We start from the raw sequence: 18,187 nt of genomic DNA, 5'->3' as shown, positions 1-18,187 counted from the left end.
CACACACACACACACACACACACACACACACACACACACACACACACACACACACAAAGGAGGTTCAGCTCAAAGTAATCCGAGGTTGATGCGTTTGCGATGTAAAAGTGAGGCCTACACTGTGTGGTTGGCGACCCGGGTAGCTCAGGTGGGAGAGCACTGCACCTAGAGTCGCGGGTTCGAATCCGGGCCGGGACGGACACGGGTCACCTTTTTATGCAGACCCAGAGACGGTATTCATACCACAGTGGCACGTAAAAGACCTCGGTGATTTTGCCATAAGTGCAGTGGCTGGTTTCACCTAAACACGCATGCACTCGTGTATCTCATCTAAAGTCGGGGTACAAACCCGGGAACATGCCCGTAATGGCTTTGTCGTGAGGGCGTACAGAACTTGAATTTCTCTCTGTGTGTGGTTGCAGTGATGGAGATGGCTGACGGGGAGGCGGCGGACGACGGGGGTGAGGTGGTGGTGGAGGAGGGCAAGTGTCATCGCTGGTTCGACTTCATCTGCGGCATCCCCACCACCAAGTCTCGCGAGAAGCCCGAGATCACGGAGGAGCAGAGACGAGAGTTCCTGCACGAGGCTCCGCGCTGGCGCACGTTCCTCAACGTTCAGGCAGCCATTGCCATGGTGATCATGGCTTTCCTGACCGGATACTACCACTGACCGCAACTTCTGGTTGTGCTACGATGGGTGATCGTAAATGCGGCCCTTAACTTCGGCGAAGTCGACTACGCGAAGTATGCTTCACGAAGCTGTCCGCACGAAACTCTAGCACTCAGTTTTTGGTCAAAAGGGGCGGGGATATAGCTCAGTTGGTAGCGCGCTGGATTTGTATTCAGTTGGCCGCTGTCAGCGCGAGTTCGATCCCAGGTTCGGCGGAAATTTATTTCACAGAGTCAACTTTGTGTGCAGACTCTCTTCGGTGTCCGAACCACCCCCCGTGTATACTACATTGGGTGTGCACGTTAAAGATCCCACGATTGACAAAAGGGTCTTTCCTGGCAAAATTGCTTTAGGCACAGTTAATAATTGTCTACCATACCCGTGTGACTTGGAATAAGGCCCGTCAAAGGTAAATATGCGCCGACATGGCTGCAATCTACTGGCCGTATAAAATTTCATCTCACACGGCATCACTGCAGAGCGCCTAGAACTGTACCCACGGAATATGCGCGATATAAGCCTCATTGATTGATTGATTGAAAAGACTTCGCAAAGACTTCGCAAAGTCAACTTCAGGCTCAATTAAGGACTGCATTAACGATCATTTGTTTTAATTCTTTTTTTAATTTCGTGACTTTATTCTTCCATTAGTGAGAATTTCGGGTTGCTTCCTCCCAGTGGAAAGCTCGCAGCATATTATTAGAGTCGCAGTTCCCAGGTGTTTGCGTGATAAGGTGTAAGCATGCACCAGCCACATGATTTTCTGGCGGAATGACCAACTATATTACGTTAATCTGCTAAACTGATTCAGAAAAAAACCACAATTCCCACTTTGCAGAGTCAGAGACATCTGATTAGAGAAAGTGTCCATTTTACGAAATATAAGACGAAGGCTGCATCGATGTTTATCTTGTTCTGTGGGTCACAGCTGTTTCATTGCAATCGTCGGAAGTTTACCTGTCTCACTATTTAACAACCAAAGTTGTCCTTTCTATTTTGATTCATTCGGGTGCAAATTAAGGGGTTGAAATCTCAAGAAGCAGTAATAATTCGAAAATCATGACCTTTTATTGTATCACAATACTTGCATCATTGTAATTAGGTTCGTTACGTCAATTTTGACGAACTTTTTCACAGTGGTGAAAAGTGATGACAAGAACCACCACCCCCCGCGGGTTAGGGGGAAGAATTTACCCGTTGCTCCCCAGCATGTCGTAAGAGGCGACTTACGGATTCTGTTTCTCCTTTACCCCCCGCGGGTTAGGGGGAAGAATTTACCCGATGCTCCCCAGCATGTCGTAAGAGGCGACTAACGGATTCTGTTTCTCCTTTACCCCCCGCGGGTTAGGGGGAAGAATTTACCCGATGCTCCCCAGCATGTCGTAAGAGGCGACTAACGGATTCTGTTTCTCTTTTTACTCTTGTTAAGTGTTTCTTGTATAGAATATAGTCATTTTTGCAAAGATTTTAGTCAAGCAGTATGTAAGAAATGTTAAGTTCTTTGTACTGGAAACTTGCATTCTCCCAGTAAGGTAATACATTGTACTACGTTGCAAGGCCCTGGAGCAAATTTTTTATTAGTGCTTTTGTGAACAAGAAACAATTGACAAGTGGCTCTATCCCATCTCCCCCATTTCCCCGTCGCGATATAACCTTCGTGGTTGAAAACGACGTTAAACACACCAAATAAATAAACAAGAACCACCGAAAACGTCAACAAATTACAAAACTTCATGACTATCTCTGCAAATTTGCAGGGGAAAAAACGTAAATACAAGCAGCATCCTTGTACTTCCAAGGAATTTTGGCGAGTTTGTTTTTCCTTTACATTTTTGAGATGTTGCTACATGTTGTAGTTTACATGCATTTAGAGAAGGCTGGTGAAAGGTGGAAGGAAGTGCATGCTTATTTGGTTGTAGACATCTCAACGAACCGCCTTCATGTACAGCTTTATATTTTCTTAGATGTTTTGCTCACCACTCTTTTTCTGTTGCCTAAGTGAAAAGATTGGAGTACCCACGCACAATGTTATCCTGCTGAAAGAGTCGTAGTTCAAATTTGTGTGTAACACGTACACAGAAACTCGTATTAATCTACCTCATGACGCGTGTTGTTTTGAAATTGAATCATTATACATGTACCATTATTTGATTGTCCTTGGACAAAACTGTTGTTTCTTTTTTTGTGTCTGTATCTTCTTTGTACATTTAATGGAGACTTGCGTGAGTAATAAAAAAAAATGTAAAAGAGAGGAATGTGTGTACGTCTGTTGTGTATTAACACTCAATCTGCACAGACAGACGAACAGACAGACAAACAAATTGTCAGACAGACAAACAGACAGACAGAAAGAGAGGCAGAAATATATAACACAGACTCTCTCTCTCTCTCTCTCTCGCGGAAAATAAAGATGTATCCTTATTAATTTCTCTCTCTCATACGCACGCACGCACGCACGCACGCACGCAAACACACACACACACACACACACACACACACACACACACACACACACACACGAACACACACGAACACACACGTACACGAGTTATTCTCATACTTTATTTTCAACAAAATAACGTTACATCTTGACGAAATTTTACAAAATGTTTCATCTGAGTTAATTTCTAAGGAAGGCGTGTCTGGAACCTAGTTGAGTAGCTGAGTATATGTCTTCATTTTTATTCTATACTTTTTTGTCGTTCGCTTCTTTTAGCTATACAAACGAAATGAACTTTTTCAATCTCTGTTCCAAAAAAAGGAAGTTACAGAAAAACAAATAAACAACAAGACCCGCTAAGAACCCGCAAAACAAAGCATCCTGAGAATTATTGTACAAACTGCATACCGAGCTTGGTATTTTGTAGTCCTTATGGTGACTAGCCGTCAACGGTGACCCGCTAGACATTTTTCTCTCCATAAAACCAACGCAAAGATGATTTAATTTGGATTGTGATCCTGCCGAAAGAGTCGTAGTTCAAATATGTGTGTACCACGTACACCAAAACTATAATAATAATAAATAATAACCAAGCATTCTTTTCCTATTACGAATTTACATTTTGATATCATATGTGTACGACGAACGAATTCTTCTTTTAACTGAATATTCTTAACCCAGTAATTAATTTACTTTTTGCGTCCAGTATACAAAATCAATAACAAGAAGCTAACATTCAAGAGGATGTAAGTACTGTAAACCCATCTTCCTGCATTCTGATGCACAGGAGAAATCGAAGACAATAATTTATTCTTAGTTAATTAGTGTCACAGAAGCCTCTAATTCAGTGCTCCAAAAATCGCTCCCTTTTCCAAATATGTCCAGGCTAAAAAAGATATCTACGTTAACGGAATGGTGGTATTTGGAAACGAAAATAGCTTAAAAGTTAAAAGTCTGAAAAACATCCGCATCACAGTTGCTGAAAAAGTATATGACGTTATGGCCACAAATATTCTTTCACATGTTAATAAACTTTCACGGCCAGATCAAAATCTATGACTTTCAGTCTACCGTCCTTTAATTATACACTTCCTCATTCCTAAAGGCACAGTCATGAACAAACATAAATATCACAGCATAAGCGTTCCTTTGTCTTTTTTAACCCCACAAAAGTAGGGGAGCATATTACGGATAAGAATAGTAATAATAAGAAGATAAAAATAAGATTAAAAACAACAACAAAACTTACTTCTATGGAGCAAGTTACCACCAAAAGGCAGTCTTGGGACGCTTTTTACATTTAGTCAAGTTTTGACTAAATGTTTTAACATAGAGGGGGAATCGAGACGAGGGTCGTGGTGTATGTGTGTGTGTGTGTGTGTGTGTGTGTGTGTGTCTGTGTCTGTGCGTGTGTGTGTGTGTGTGTGTAGAGCGATTCAGAGTAAACTACTGGACCGATCTTTATGAAATTTGACATGAGAGTTCCTGGGTATGATATCCCCAGATTTTTTTTCATTTTTTCGATAAATGTCTTTTATAACGTCATATCCGGCTTTTTGTAAAAGTTGAGGCGGCACTGTCACACCTTCATTTTTCAATCAAATTGATTGAAAATTTGGCCAAGCAATCTTCAACGAAGGCCGGACTTCGGTATTGCATTTCAGCATGGAGGCTTACAGATTAAATCTGAAAATTGTAATTAAAATAATTTTTTTATAAAACGATCCACAATTACTTTTATTTTATTCTTTATCGTGTTCTGATGCCAAAAAACATATACATATGTTATATTCGGATTAAAAAAAAGCTCTGAAAAAAAAAATTATGATTAAAATTAAATTTCCGAAATCGCTTTAAAAACTATTTCATCTTATTCCTTGTCGGTTCCTGATTCCAAAAACATATAGATATGATATGTTTGGATTAAAAACACGCTCAGAAAGTTAAAACGAAGAGAGGTACAGCAAAACGTGCTATGAAGCACAGCGCAACCGCTACCGCGCCAAACAGGCTCGTCACTTTCACTGCCTTTTGCACTAGCGGCGGACTACGTTCAGTTTCATTCTGTGAGTTCCACAGCTTGACTAAATGTAGTAATTTCGCCTTACGCGACTTGTTAAATATTACATAAATGTTGTTGAAAAACAAAAGAAATCGGTTCTCACCCGGCAACACAAGGACAGGACAGACAAAGACAAAGTCAATTGTTTGCCTCTGGAGGCTTCTTTAAATTAAACATCAGACGTTGGACAAACAAATTCAAAATTTCACACACAAAATTAGTTCAGGTAAATATTATCAAGGCATCAATCACGAGGCAGACGTGGAGATGACGTCACGGCAAAACAGATGGCGCAATGCAGGTAGACAATCGTGGCCAGCATGCAGGTAGTGTGTGTGCGCGCGCAATTCCTCCAAAATTGACACTAGATAGTTATCCGATCATTCATGAACTTCCTGCACGGCACTGCAATTACACGCCGTAACCTACACGTCATGACACCCATCATGACGTCAAATGACTACAACCGCTGATTCTTGCCTGTGATTATGAAGTCAAGAGTTTTTCATCACCGAGAGACACAAACAAAATGAATAAATAATTGATAGTATTGTGAAAGAAGACGGGAAGGATTTGAGGATGATTGACAGAAGAGTGGGACAAAAAGGAAGCAACTTGTGATGTCATCGTAATGACGTAACTGAGTGCAAGACATAGACACACACCCCACCCAGTCAACAGCATTGACGATAACGACAAAGTAATGATTATGATTCGTGATCATGATGAAGTCATGATTATGATTCTCGATAACGATGAAGTCACACACAAAAAGAGGGGCACGAAGGAAGAAACTAATGACGTCCTCATAATGACGTCAGTGGGTGCATGACGGGCAAAGAGACACCACGACAACAGTCAGTGTGACGAATAACGCCATCATGGACAGAGTGGGGCGAGCCACAGCGCTATCCTGCACCATGCCAGCAGGGGACTGCAGTGCGGCGTCCTGCTGGGGTAGCTGTGTGCTGCGCGCCGTTTGTTGTGTGCTGCGGGCCGCAGGCGGCGCAGGGGTGGCGATGGTGGTGGGAGCAGCGGTTCCTGTCACGCTGATGACGGTAGGAGAGGGGCGGTTGTTGGGTCTTGTGCTGTGGTCTTGGCTGCTTGTCGCTGGTCTTGCTGTGGTGGTTGTTGTGGTTGTGGGTGGGGTTGTTGTGGTTGTTGTTGTTTTTATTGTAGCAGTTGTAGCTTTTATCGTTGTCGTGGGTGTTGGTGTCGGTGTTGCCTTTGAAGTCGTTGGCAGAGCTGATGAAAAAAAGGCATAATTTTAATCTCTTGCATCCGTGCCTTCTTCGTTTCCTTTCTTAAATATCTTCCTTGCACAAAACATAGAATTAACTACGTATGTGAAGGGTCTATTCTTGATTCATGGTTCACACAATTAACACAATTTCAGCCTCGATTTCAGATCAAACGAACCCCATGAACACGCCCTGTCAGTGTGTTTTCACGTGCATGTAGGATCAGAAATCAAGTGCTCTACCAACTGAGCTACCGGGCTCCATATAATCATAGTCCCATAATATAGTCCTACAAGTACACCAAGGGGTAAGACGTACCAGTGGAAGAAGGTAGAGGCTTGACCTGGACCTGGAAGGGCAAAGAAGACACCTTGTACACGGTCCTGGAAGGGGGGACTAGGGAGGACACGTCACGCCTCCGTCTACCGGTGGCCGGGGTGGGGGTGGGCTTGGAGTTGTTGCAGCTCCGGTCGCACTCCGCTGTGGCCTCACTGTTGAGACACACGATGGCCTCGCACTCCAGCACCACCAGGGGATAGTTGACGAAGACGAAGGACTGCAGGCGGAGTCCCACCTTGACGTCGCTCAGCATGTACGTCTCCAGCGTTGCCCTGTCTGCTATACACCTGCACGACACACAGAGTATTTCTATCACAGTTTCAGAGGAGTGCAAGCTGCAAGTAAGACGAGTAGATGGACACACAGTCAGCCAACACGCACACAGACAGGCACATAGGCACAGTTTCAGAGGAGTGCAAGCTGTAAGCAAGACGAGTAGATGGACAGACCAGACCGTCAACATGCAGACAGACAGGCACATTCCCACAGTTTCAGAGGACTGCAAGCTGCAAGCAAGACGAGCAGAAGGACACAATGTCAACAGACAGACAGACAGGCACATAGACACAGTTTCAACAGCAGGGGTGCAAGCTGCAAGCAAGCACATAGACACAGTTTCAGAGGACTGCCAGCTGCTAGCAAGACAAGGAGATGGACACACAATCAACATGCAGACATACAGACAGACACATAGACACAGTTTCAGAGGACTGCAAGCTGCAAGCAAGACGAGCAGATGGACACACAGTCAGTCAACACGCAGACAGACAGGCACATGGACACAGCGCCAAGGCGCGAGCTGTACTGACTTGTCAATAATCAGTGGCTTGGTGGGCGCGTCGGGGTCGGAGCCGTTGGCCTTTGCCGTGCATTGAGTGACCACCAGCTTGAGGCGTGAGTCAATGTCCTTCAGATTCACTGCCGCGTTCAGCCAGTCGCCCAGGTTCAGCTGGAACGGGTAGGTGGGGGTCGCCACGCTGAACCCTCTGTCCTGCAGTGCAACGCACCAAGATGTCATTCAATTGAATTTTCTTCTTCTTCTTCTTCTTCTTCTTCTTCTTTCTCTTCTTCGTTCATGGGCTGAAACTCCCACGTCCACTCATGTTTGTGCACGAGTGGGTTTTACGTGCCTGACCGTTTTTACCCCGCCATTCAGGCAGCATACGCCGATTTCGGGGGAGGTATACTGAGTTTTGGTATAGTTTTACATTAGATTTATTTTTTTAATTTAATTCGATACATTCTTTCTATTCAAAGTTTATTGCTTGTTGTTGATCCTAAATATGCTTATTATATATCATATCCATAAATTGTTGAATAAAACACTGTTTAAACCAATTCAATTCAATACCATTCAATATAACTTTATTATCTGAACGTGAGACAAACAAAAATGTTTCTTTTGGTTCGTATAAACAGATATTACACCACTTTGAAAACTTATCAATAAACACATAGAATTCATCTGCCTTATTTTCAATTTGACCTTAGCAAAATAGGGCCTTATTTCTTTTAAGGTTTTATTCTGAAATAAGGCTGTATCCAATCTGATTAATGAGTCACTTTCCTCGGGTTCAGTTCCACCAGCTTGGAAAACAGCTGTTGTAAAACCCCTTTTGAAGAATTTGTTTGTTTGTTTGTTTGTTTGCTTTACGCCCAGCCGACCACGAAGAGCCATATCAGGGCGGTGCTGCTTTGACATATAACGTGCGCCACACACAAGACAGAAATCGCAGCACAGGCTTCATGTCTCACCCAGTCACATTATTCTGACACCGGACCAACCAGTCCTAGCACTAACCCCATAATGCCAGACGCCAGGCGGAGCAGCCACTAGATTGCCAATTTTAAAGTCTCAGGTATGACCCGGCCGGGGTTTGAACCCACGACCTCCCGATCACGGGGCGGACGCCTTACCACTAGGCCAACCGTGCCGGTCCCCTTTTGAAGAAGCCGTCCCTCGATCAAAATGACCTCAAAAATTATAGACCCGTTTCAAACTTGCCATTCTGGTCCAAAATCATGGAAAAAGTTGTCCTACATCAGCTCAATGCACACCTTGAAGCAAACAGCCTTTTAAACGTACACCAGTCCGCCTATCGTGCGAACCACTCAACTGAAACAGCTTTGTTGCGCATTGTAAATGACCTACTCACGGCTCTTGATCACAACAAAGTCTCCGCTCTACTTCTGTTAGATCTCTCTGCTGCGTTTGATACGATTGACCACAAGCTTCTACTCTCTTGTCTGGAACAATCTTTCGGCATCAATAGCACAGCGCTGTCCTGGTTCTGTTCCTATCTGTCAGACAGAAGTCAGTTTGTTCTTGTGGCAGACCATCGTTCTAGCACAACACCTCTGTTCTATGGAGTACCACAGGGCTCAGTCTTAGGTCCGGTACTGTTTGTCTTGTACACAACACAGCTATCCACCATCATCAACCACCATGCAGTCAGTCATGAAATGTTCGCAGACGATACACAGCTTCATCAAGCATCTCCTCCTGAAAAGGTCAATGACCTTGTTTCTTCCCTACAAGACTGCGTTTCTAATGTAAAAGACTGGATGAATGAACACAAACTTAAACTTAACGAAGAAAAAACTGAAGCAGTTCTGTTTGCCTCTTCAACTTCTTCCTCTGGTCACAGTCTTCCATCTGCCATTTAGTTAGGCTCAGCATCTGTCACATTCTCAGGGAAGGCCAGAGATCTTGGGTTCTACCTTGACTCTGACCTTTCTATGAGACATCATGTCACAAAAACATGTCAGGCAGCCTACCTTGAAATAAGGCGCACCAGCTCCATTCGCCACTTTCTCACTGAAGAAGCCACAAAAACCCTTGTCACTTCCTGCATATTGTCTCGTTTAGACTATTGTAATGCCCTGTTGATTGGATGTCCTTCGTTAGTTATCCAACCTCTCCAAACTGTTCAAAATGCTGCAGCCCGCATCATCTTTAGGTCAAAGAAAACACAGCATGTCACTCCCCTGCTATACACACTCCACTGGCTGCCGGTGGAACAGCGTATCAAGTACAAAGTCGCTTGTCTGTTGTTCAGGGTCTTCTCAGGAAGTGCCCCTCAGTACCTTTCTGAACTCCTGTACATATACACCCCATCACGCACACTCAGATCATCCGCTGGCTTCAACAGGAAGCAGCACGGAGCAAGAAGCTTCTGATGTGCTGCACCACCACTCTGGAACTCTCTTCCCTTCTCTGTCAGACACTGCACCTCTCTCAGCTCTTTTAAACAACAGTTGAAAACTTTCTTTTTCACAGAATATTACACCAACCTGGCCTAATGTCTTCTTCATTCCATTTCTGCACACACTCCTCTCCCATAAAGTTGTTATCTTCTTCTTCTTCTTCTTCTTCTTCTTCTTCTTCTTCTTCTTCTTCTTCTTCTTCTTCTTCTTCTTCTGCGTTCGTGGGCTGAAACTCCCACGTACACTCGTGTTTTTTTTTGCACGAGTGGAATTTTACGTGTATGACCGTTTTTTACCCCGCCATTTAGGCAGCCATACGCCGTTTTCGGAGGAAGCATGCTGGGTATTTTCGTGTTTCTATAATCCACCGAACTCTGACATGGATTACAGGATCTTTTTCGTGCGCACTTGGTCTTGTGCTTGCGTGTACACACGGGGGTGTTCGGACACCGAGGAGAGTCTGCACACAAAGTTGACTCTGAGAAATAAATCTCTCGCCGAACGTGGGGACGAACTCACGCTGACAGCGGCCAACTGGATACAAATCCAGCGCGCTACCGACTGAGCTACATCCCCGCCCTATAAAGTTGTTATGATTGTTGAGAGTGTTAGCTGTGTATATTTGTATATAATAGTGTGTATTGCATATATGATTATTGTGTGAACAGTACATGTGGTGATTTGTGTCTGTATGATTAATTTGTTTTATGTAGGTTGTACTTGTAATTGTTCTATTCTGTATATGTATGTTCTTTTGTAAAGGGCCTAGAGCCATAGGTTAAGGCACTTAAAAATGTCCAGTTATTATTATTATTATTATTATTATTATCTATATATATATACGACTTGTGTCTGTGTGTCTGTGTATCTGTGTATTTGTGTATTTGTGTATTCGCCATGCACGGCCAAAGTTCTCGATGGATCTGCTTCAAATTTGGTGGGCTTATTTAGAGAGACCCCGGACACAACCTCATCGATGAGATATTTCAACACGTGCTCTCAGCGCGCAGCGCTGAACCGATTTTGGTTCCACCTCAGCTATTTTGGTTCCACCTCAGCTACCCGGGCCCCCATACCGACACACCAAAGCCAAAGTTCTCGGTGGATCTTTTTCAAATTTGGACGCCGTATTCAGCTACACTGACCCCGGACACAATATCATCGATGAGATATTTCAACACGTGCTCTCAGCGCGCAGCGCTGAATCGATTTTGGTTTTTGTGTTCATTTCACCATTATAAGTAACTCTTCCTTATCTTCTCATATTCTCCAGGTTTTCAGCGTTTACCTCCCTTCCTTCGTAATGGTGCACTATAGTGTGAGTGGAGCGTCTTCGGATATTCCCGGCGTTCTGTTACTGTTACTATTTTTAGAAGGTCAACGCAGTGTCCAGAACGTAAATTGGACCCGTAAATTATCCTCACTGTAAAAGTGCAAAGGTCGAATCAATTTATAGCCACGCGAAAAATACACTGTCATCTATCTCTCTATAGATACGGCTTCTCTGTGTTTTTGTGTGTGTGTGTGTGTGTGTGTGTGTCTCTATGTGAGCAACACCTGTGCATTGTTCAGTTCTGTTTGTGATGTGGTCTGGCGGCTTTTGTGTAAATTTGTGTACTGGCCTTCCTTTTAGAAGCCGTAACTTGCTCAGTCCTGTTTGAGTGGAGTTCGCCTCCAAAGGTGATTAACACGGCTACATTCGTCGACAAGGATGGGACTCGATATGGTCAGGAATGGCATTATGGCCACTGAATCATTTTCGTGCTGTTCCCATTCCACGAATCTGGGAGGGACCTAAGCTTGGCGGGTCCATTGTTCGGACCCGGTGAAGCCGGCGTACGGCTCTAAGTACTTCTTCCCGGCGAAGCCGGCTACCCGGCGAAGCGGGTATTCATTCTAGTTATTATATAAATAAGGCCTCACAAAAATAAGGCTTTACAAAAATAAGGCCTTATTTTAAAAATAAGGTCTTAATTATGGAAAATAAGGTCTTATTTATAGAAAATAGGGCCTTATTTCAAGAAATAAAGCCTTCTTCTGTGAGGCCTTATTTTTGGGGTTGATGACCCTTTGTGCCAAGGATATGTGAGCGAGGTTACATGCTGCCTGACCAATTGTTCTTCATTTTTTCTCTCATGTATTTTGTCGTTGTTTTGACTTATTGACTATGCCTTCTGTGCACTTATTATTATTGTAATAATAATAATAGTAAGGGTATTTACAGGGCGCAAATCCTAAAATAGTTCTAAGCGCCTTACAATCTTAAATACAATTATCTTAATGACAGCAACAATACACAATATAAGCGCCATGAAATCAATCCTAAATATAATAATCTTAATAACAGCAACAATACACATTAAAAACAAATAAACTTCAAATAAATGAAAACACAATCACGTACACAATACACAATTCAAATGAATCTATCGTTATCAACTACAGTCTCAGCTCCAGTAATGAGATCCACTCTCCACAAATAATGTGGCTCCAAGTCTTCTTCTTTGTCCCTTATGCTTATTTCTGTTCTCTCATGCCCTGTGGTGTTTTTTTCACCTTCTGTATTACCAGCCCCATCCTTTTTACATTTAGTCAAGTTTCACGAGGTGGCTTAAAAATTAATTAATGACTTTGGTCATTAAAAATCTGAAAATTGTAATAATTTTTTTTATATATAAAACGATCCAAATTTACGTTCATCTTATTCTACATCATTTCCTGATTCCAAAAACATATAAATATGTTATATTTGGATTAAATAAAAGCTCTGAAAATTAAAAATACAGAAATTATGATCAAAATTAATTTCCGAAATCGATTTAAAAACAATTTCATCTTATTCCTTGTCGGTTCCTGATTCCAAAAACATATAGATAGGATATGTTTGGATTAAAAACACGCTCAGAAAGTTAAAACGAAGAGAGGTACAGAAAAGCGTGCTATGCAGCACAGCGAAACCACTACCGCGCTGAACAGGCTCGTCAGTTTCACTCCGTTTTGCACAAGCGGCGGACTACGGTCATTGTGAAAAAATGGTGTGCGTTCAGTTTCATTCTGTGAGTTCCACAGCTTGACTAAATGTAGTAATTTCGCCTTACGCGACTTGTTTAATTCTTGTATCTATATATATTGTTTATGTCATGATAAAGTTGAATAAAGTCTTGTTTAAACCAGCGAGGTGACACACTGACCTGGTAGATGGTGAGATTGACGACAAACTCTCCCTCCGTCCTCTGCGTCACCGTCTCTGTCAGAGGCTGCACGCCCTGGCCCACCGTGGCGTCACGTGGCATCTCACACGTCAGCTTGATGACGTATTGATTGACGCGACTGATGGGTCCCTCTTGTGACGTCTTGTCCATGAAGATGGCGTTGGAGTAGATGATGTGGGTCGCGTTTTGCTGCACGTCGTGTCAAAAGTGATTTTATTGCAATTTTGGTTTAAACAAATACAAATCTTAAAAACAAATCAGGCATTCAATTAATAAAATATTGTTTAAATGATCTTTACACAAAATATATTCAGGGGATTTATGGTGGCATACAAGTGGCCATTTCTGCGAAAACAGTAATTGTGGTTCAGAGTATTTTAATGGCATTGCAAGACAGTTTTCCATAATTGTCTTCTGTTTTACAATGTGCTTTCACTTATACTTCCTTGAACTTTTAGAAATTCAGCTTGAAGTGTGAGTCGGTGAGCTCAGTAAAGTTTGTTTACATTTTGCTCCAATTTTAACTCTACGTTTTTCCAATCAGACGCTTCTGTCAACAGTGTCCAAAGTCGCAGAAATGGCCACTTATAATACAATAGAAACACTTAGTACCACACAACAAGCTAAGCTTATACTAACAGTGATTACATATTTACAGCCAGATAGGAGTTGCAATTTTTACAGCTTGTGATCTGATCGGCTAATGTTTCTTAAATATGAATGTATTGTATGTCATTTAGTGAAATAGCGTTCTCTGTATCGGGTTGGGAAACTGTTGAACAACGTCATGAGGCTGAGATCACAGGGGCTCAATTTTGATCATATCAAAATGTTTTAAGTCACATTCCATTTAAGTGCTGCCTTTCAGCCTACCTTAAGTGTTAGGTAGCCAAGAGCAAGATTAGCTACTAATTTATCAGAATGTTTTTCTGTCATTTTGACATCGTCATGGAATTTTGGCGTGACTCATTTTAGACAGGAGGCCAACACTGATTTTTTTTTGTAATTATGAAATGGTGTCTAAAATGTTCAATCATGTATTGTCCATCGTATTTTAGACAATAATTATCATGGAGAATGATTTACTTAGTCTTAATCACAAAAACATCAATATCGCCAAGAAATCGAGTTAGGCCAAAATGCCAGACCGACGATAATTTGTTTTTGTGTATGAGATTTAGGATTGTCGGATGTGAACCAACAGCAAGACTGGCTACTAATTTATCAGAATGTTTTTCTGTCATGGGATTGTTGCGTGTTTTTTGACTGTGCACTGTGCTGCGCTGCGAAAACAATGCGATTCTTTGTATTTTATGCAAGCATGTATATGTGCTCTTTGATGAGTGTTTTCCTTTTCATCTGAGACAAATTGTACTAGTTGTATATATCGTGTTGTGTTTTTGATTGAACTTGTAAATTGAACTTGTAAAGCGCTTCGAGCTGTGGAGAAGCACTATATAAATGTCCATTATTAATATTATTATTATTATTATTATTTAAGTTATTGAGACATCCCAGTGCACTAAGGGATTTATAGAGCAAATCGAGAAAATTCATTATTGAACGAAGCGCATAGCGCTGAGTTCAATAATTATTTTCGAGATTTGCTCTATAAATCCCTTAGTGCACTGGGATTGTTTCAATAACGATATTGTCGGTACTGCCAGACAAAAAAGAAGATACAACACGCACATTTTGCTGCGCGCATTTGAATAGGCATAACTGTGTGGTCAGCTCGTGTACAGTAAGATCTACTTTTGTGTGGGCCGGTGTCTCAAGTGTGTCGTGCTTTCGTCACACGCAAACTCTTGTTTTAATTTCTGTTGGTAAATTCCAGTGTAGTGTTAAAGCTGAACAGTGATGATCTTTCAGAGAGACCTCATTTGAACTCTGAGAAAGGACTGTGTTCTTAGTTATTTGCGATTCGAAACCTCCAGTCAAGCTTCGTCGGATTGACTGTGCAGAGTGACTCCCCTTGAATTGGCTAACCCCCCGAAGGTCGACGGTTAGCACATTTTCAAAATAAATGTGGCATGTTTCTCGTGTGGTATCTTCACTCATCGGGGAGTCTGGTACTAAATATGAAACCGGCACGGTTGGTCTAGTGGTAAGGCGTCCGCCCCGTGATCGGGATGTCGTGGGTTCGAACCCCGACCGGGTCATACCTAAGACTTTAAAATTGGCAATCTAGTGGCTGCTCCGCGTGGCGTCTGGCATTATGGGGTTAGTGCTAGGACTGGTTGGTCCGGTGTCAGAATAATGTGACTGGGTGAGACATGAAGCCTGTGCTGCGATGTCTCGTCTTGTCTGTGGCGCACGTTATATGTCAAAGCAGCACCACCCTGATATGGCCTTTCGTGGTCGGCTGGGCGTTAAGCAAACAAACAAACAAACTAAATATGAACGGTAAGAATGCTCTGAACCCTACACGTATTATATCCCCATCGTTGTATCGTTCACATTTTGCCCAACATGTTAATTTGCTGAGCGGGGTTTATGTCGTCTGCTAGGCTATGGCAATCATATCAAAAACAAAAAATGCCCGTCACGTTGCACTGAGTCTGCACGCATGAGGCAGGCTGGTAATAAGTCTTATATATGGTAAGACCGTTCTAAACACTACACGTTTTCGATTCCGATTGTTCTTGCCTTGAAATAATAATTCGGAAACCATTCATTTACTGAACAGATGCAGTCGTATTTCAGTGTAGTCTGCTACGTATAATTCCAAATGCTGATCTAGCCGGAATAACACTTGTGTTTTCTGTTAGCTGCTGGGAATTGTATATACTAACTCATCATTTGGTAATGTGGATAATAAGCTACATGCCACTAACACGGCATAATTATGAGAAGAATCTTTGCAAGTCGAAACTGAAAAATTAGACACAGCGGGTTCTATTTTTAGATCAGTGGCACAGGCACATGCAATCTGTCAGGAAAAAAACCCCACTTCTGCTTTAATTAAGAAGCAGGAAATTTATGGTCATTGGTATTGTGGAGAATATAAGCTACATGTCATTAATTAATTCTGAGGATGAGAGTACAGTCTCGCTTTGGCAAAGGGCGGAAGAATACGCTCTGTGGAAAAGTTAGCGCACTCCAAGAGTGCGCTAACAGATTTAAGCGCATCGCCATTAGCCAATCAACTGGTTCACATCAGTCATGTGACACCAGTACTTACTGACAATTATTATTATTATTATTATCATTATTATTATTATTATTATTATTATTATTATTAGCCGAAAGGTCGGCTGTAAACCCACAGTCACGGTAGTTCCACATTGCTCGTAGGGGATACTGGCAGAGATGTACTGTGGGTCCGAATCGTCCACAGTGAATCCCAAACAAGTCCGTGGTCCCCCCGTGGTCAGGTTAGCCACCGCCAGGTGCTTGGCTTCCAGTGCGGTGTCACGTGACGTGTTGAAGAGCGCTATCAAACCATTGTCCCTGCACTGCAGGATGGGCTGTGGGGCTGTAACGAAGCAAGGCAAAGAATAATTTCAGTAAACCCCATATGGGGGTGTATAAGAAAACAAAACAAAAATAATAGATAAAGAAAGACACACAAAAAACGGTATTTTTCACACAAAAAAGTCTGTTTATGAATCCGATCATTATAAAACCTATCACTGGTGTTGAAATAAAATTTAAAAAAAACCATCTGCACATACTGGTCTTTTAAACACTGGGGTGGCCGAGTGGTAACGCACTTGCGCTCGGAAGCGAGAGGTTGCGAGTCAGTTCGACCCTGGGTCAGGGCGTTAGCAATTTTCTCCCCCCTTTCCTAACCTAGGTGGTGGGTTCAAGTGCTAGTCTTTCGGATGAGACGAAAAACCGAGGTCCCTTCGTGTACACTACATTGGGGTGTGCACGTTAAAGATCCCACGATTGACAAAAGGGTCTTTCCTGGCAAAATTGTATAGGCATAGATAAAAATGTCCACCAAAATACCCGTGTGACTTGGAATAATAGGCCGTGAAAAGTAGGATATGCGCCGAAATGGCTGCGATCTGCTGGCCGATGTGAATGCGTGATGTATTGTGTAAACAAATTCCATCTCACACGGCATAAATAAATCCCTGCGCCTTGAATATGTGCGCGATATAAATTGCATAAAAAAAAATTTAAAAAAAATAAATCTGTACGGAATACGCGCGATATAAGCCTCATATTGATTGATTGAAACACTGTGACGTTCTTAACTTAAACCAATTCCACTGGTTCATCCAAATTCCACTTAAACCAAGGCTATTCAGAGTTGTCTCAATACAACTCGAGGTCCACGAGGCACACACAATACAGGGCGAGGACAGCCAGATCACACTTGCAAGAGGCCTCCGAATCGGAAGGTCGTGAGTTCGAATCCCGGTCGCTGCCGCCTGGTGGGTTAAGAGTGAAGATTTTTCCGATCTCCCAGGTCAAGTTATGTGCAGACCTGCTAGTGACTTAACTCCATTCGTGTGTACACGCAAGCACAAAACCCAGTGCGCACTGAAAAGATCCTGTGATCCATGTCAGAGTTTGGTGGGTTATAGAAACACGAACATACCCAGCATGCCTCCCCCTAAATCGGCGTATGCTGCGGTCATACACATAAAACGGTCATACACGTAAAAATCCACTCGTCCTAAAAGCATGAGTGAACGTGGAAGTCTAAGCCCATGAACGAAGAAAAAGAAGCAGAAGAACTTGCAAGAGGCGAGCTAAAGTTATAATGCATTTCCCCAGGGAGGCGGGGGCGGGGGTGGGGGGGGGGGGGGGGGGCAGACGTGCCGGCCTGGAATTGCTGTCTTCGGGCCATCAATAGTACTGTTAAGTCGATCCTCAAATTTGAAACTCATTTTCTAAAGAGCATAAAAGTAAGAGCTTTTAAACCTACAAACTTCATGAACTGGTCATTCCGCATCTGAAGTTAATACGAGCATATACCATAAGTAATTCACTGACTACAGTCATGTAGAAATTATTATCATATTTTCAGGTAGCTTATTTTTTTTTTAATGTTTTTAT

The 18,187-nt window shown here is 42.6% G+C and overlaps 2 protein-coding genes across 2 annotated transcripts in view; one reads left to right on the top strand and one right to left on the bottom strand.

Annotated features, from left to right (window-relative positions):
* The window catches only part of LOC138948726 (sodium/glucose cotransporter 4-like), a 28,380-nt gene extending 25,459 nt beyond the window's left edge, over window positions 1-2,921 (top strand). The window contains exon 16 of the mRNA XM_070320332.1: window positions 423-2,921. Coding sequence (XP_070176433.1) covers window positions 423-670 — 248 coding nt within the window. The 3' untranslated portion in view covers window positions 671-2,921. The remainder of the gene's footprint in view (window positions 1-422) is intronic.
* A 295-nt stretch (window positions 2,922-3,216) lies between these two features.
* The window catches only part of LOC138948724 (uncharacterized), a 36,476-nt gene continuing 21,505 nt past the window's right edge, over window positions 3,217-18,187 (bottom strand). Inside the window, exons 6-10 of the mRNA XM_070320331.1 lie at window positions 16,441-16,649; window positions 13,151-13,360; window positions 7,562-7,743; window positions 6,732-7,039; window positions 3,217-6,417 (exon numbers count right to left, since the gene is read on the bottom strand). Coding sequence (XP_070176432.1) covers window positions 5,990-6,417; window positions 6,732-7,039; window positions 7,562-7,743; window positions 13,151-13,360; window positions 16,441-16,649 — 1,337 coding nt within the window. The 3' untranslated portion in view covers window positions 3,217-5,989. The remainder of the gene's footprint in view (window positions 6,418-6,731; window positions 7,040-7,561; window positions 7,744-13,150; window positions 13,361-16,440; window positions 16,650-18,187) is intronic.

Source organism: Littorina saxatilis, linkage group LG15, assembly GCF_037325665.1.
Source record: "Littorina saxatilis isolate snail1 linkage group LG15, US_GU_Lsax_2.0, whole genome shotgun sequence".
NCBI classification, from domain to species: Eukaryota; Metazoa; Mollusca; class Gastropoda; order Littorinimorpha; family Littorinidae; genus Littorina; species Littorina saxatilis.
Note: the sequence above shows the minus strand (reverse complement) of the source record. Positions and strands in the feature narration are given on the sequence as shown.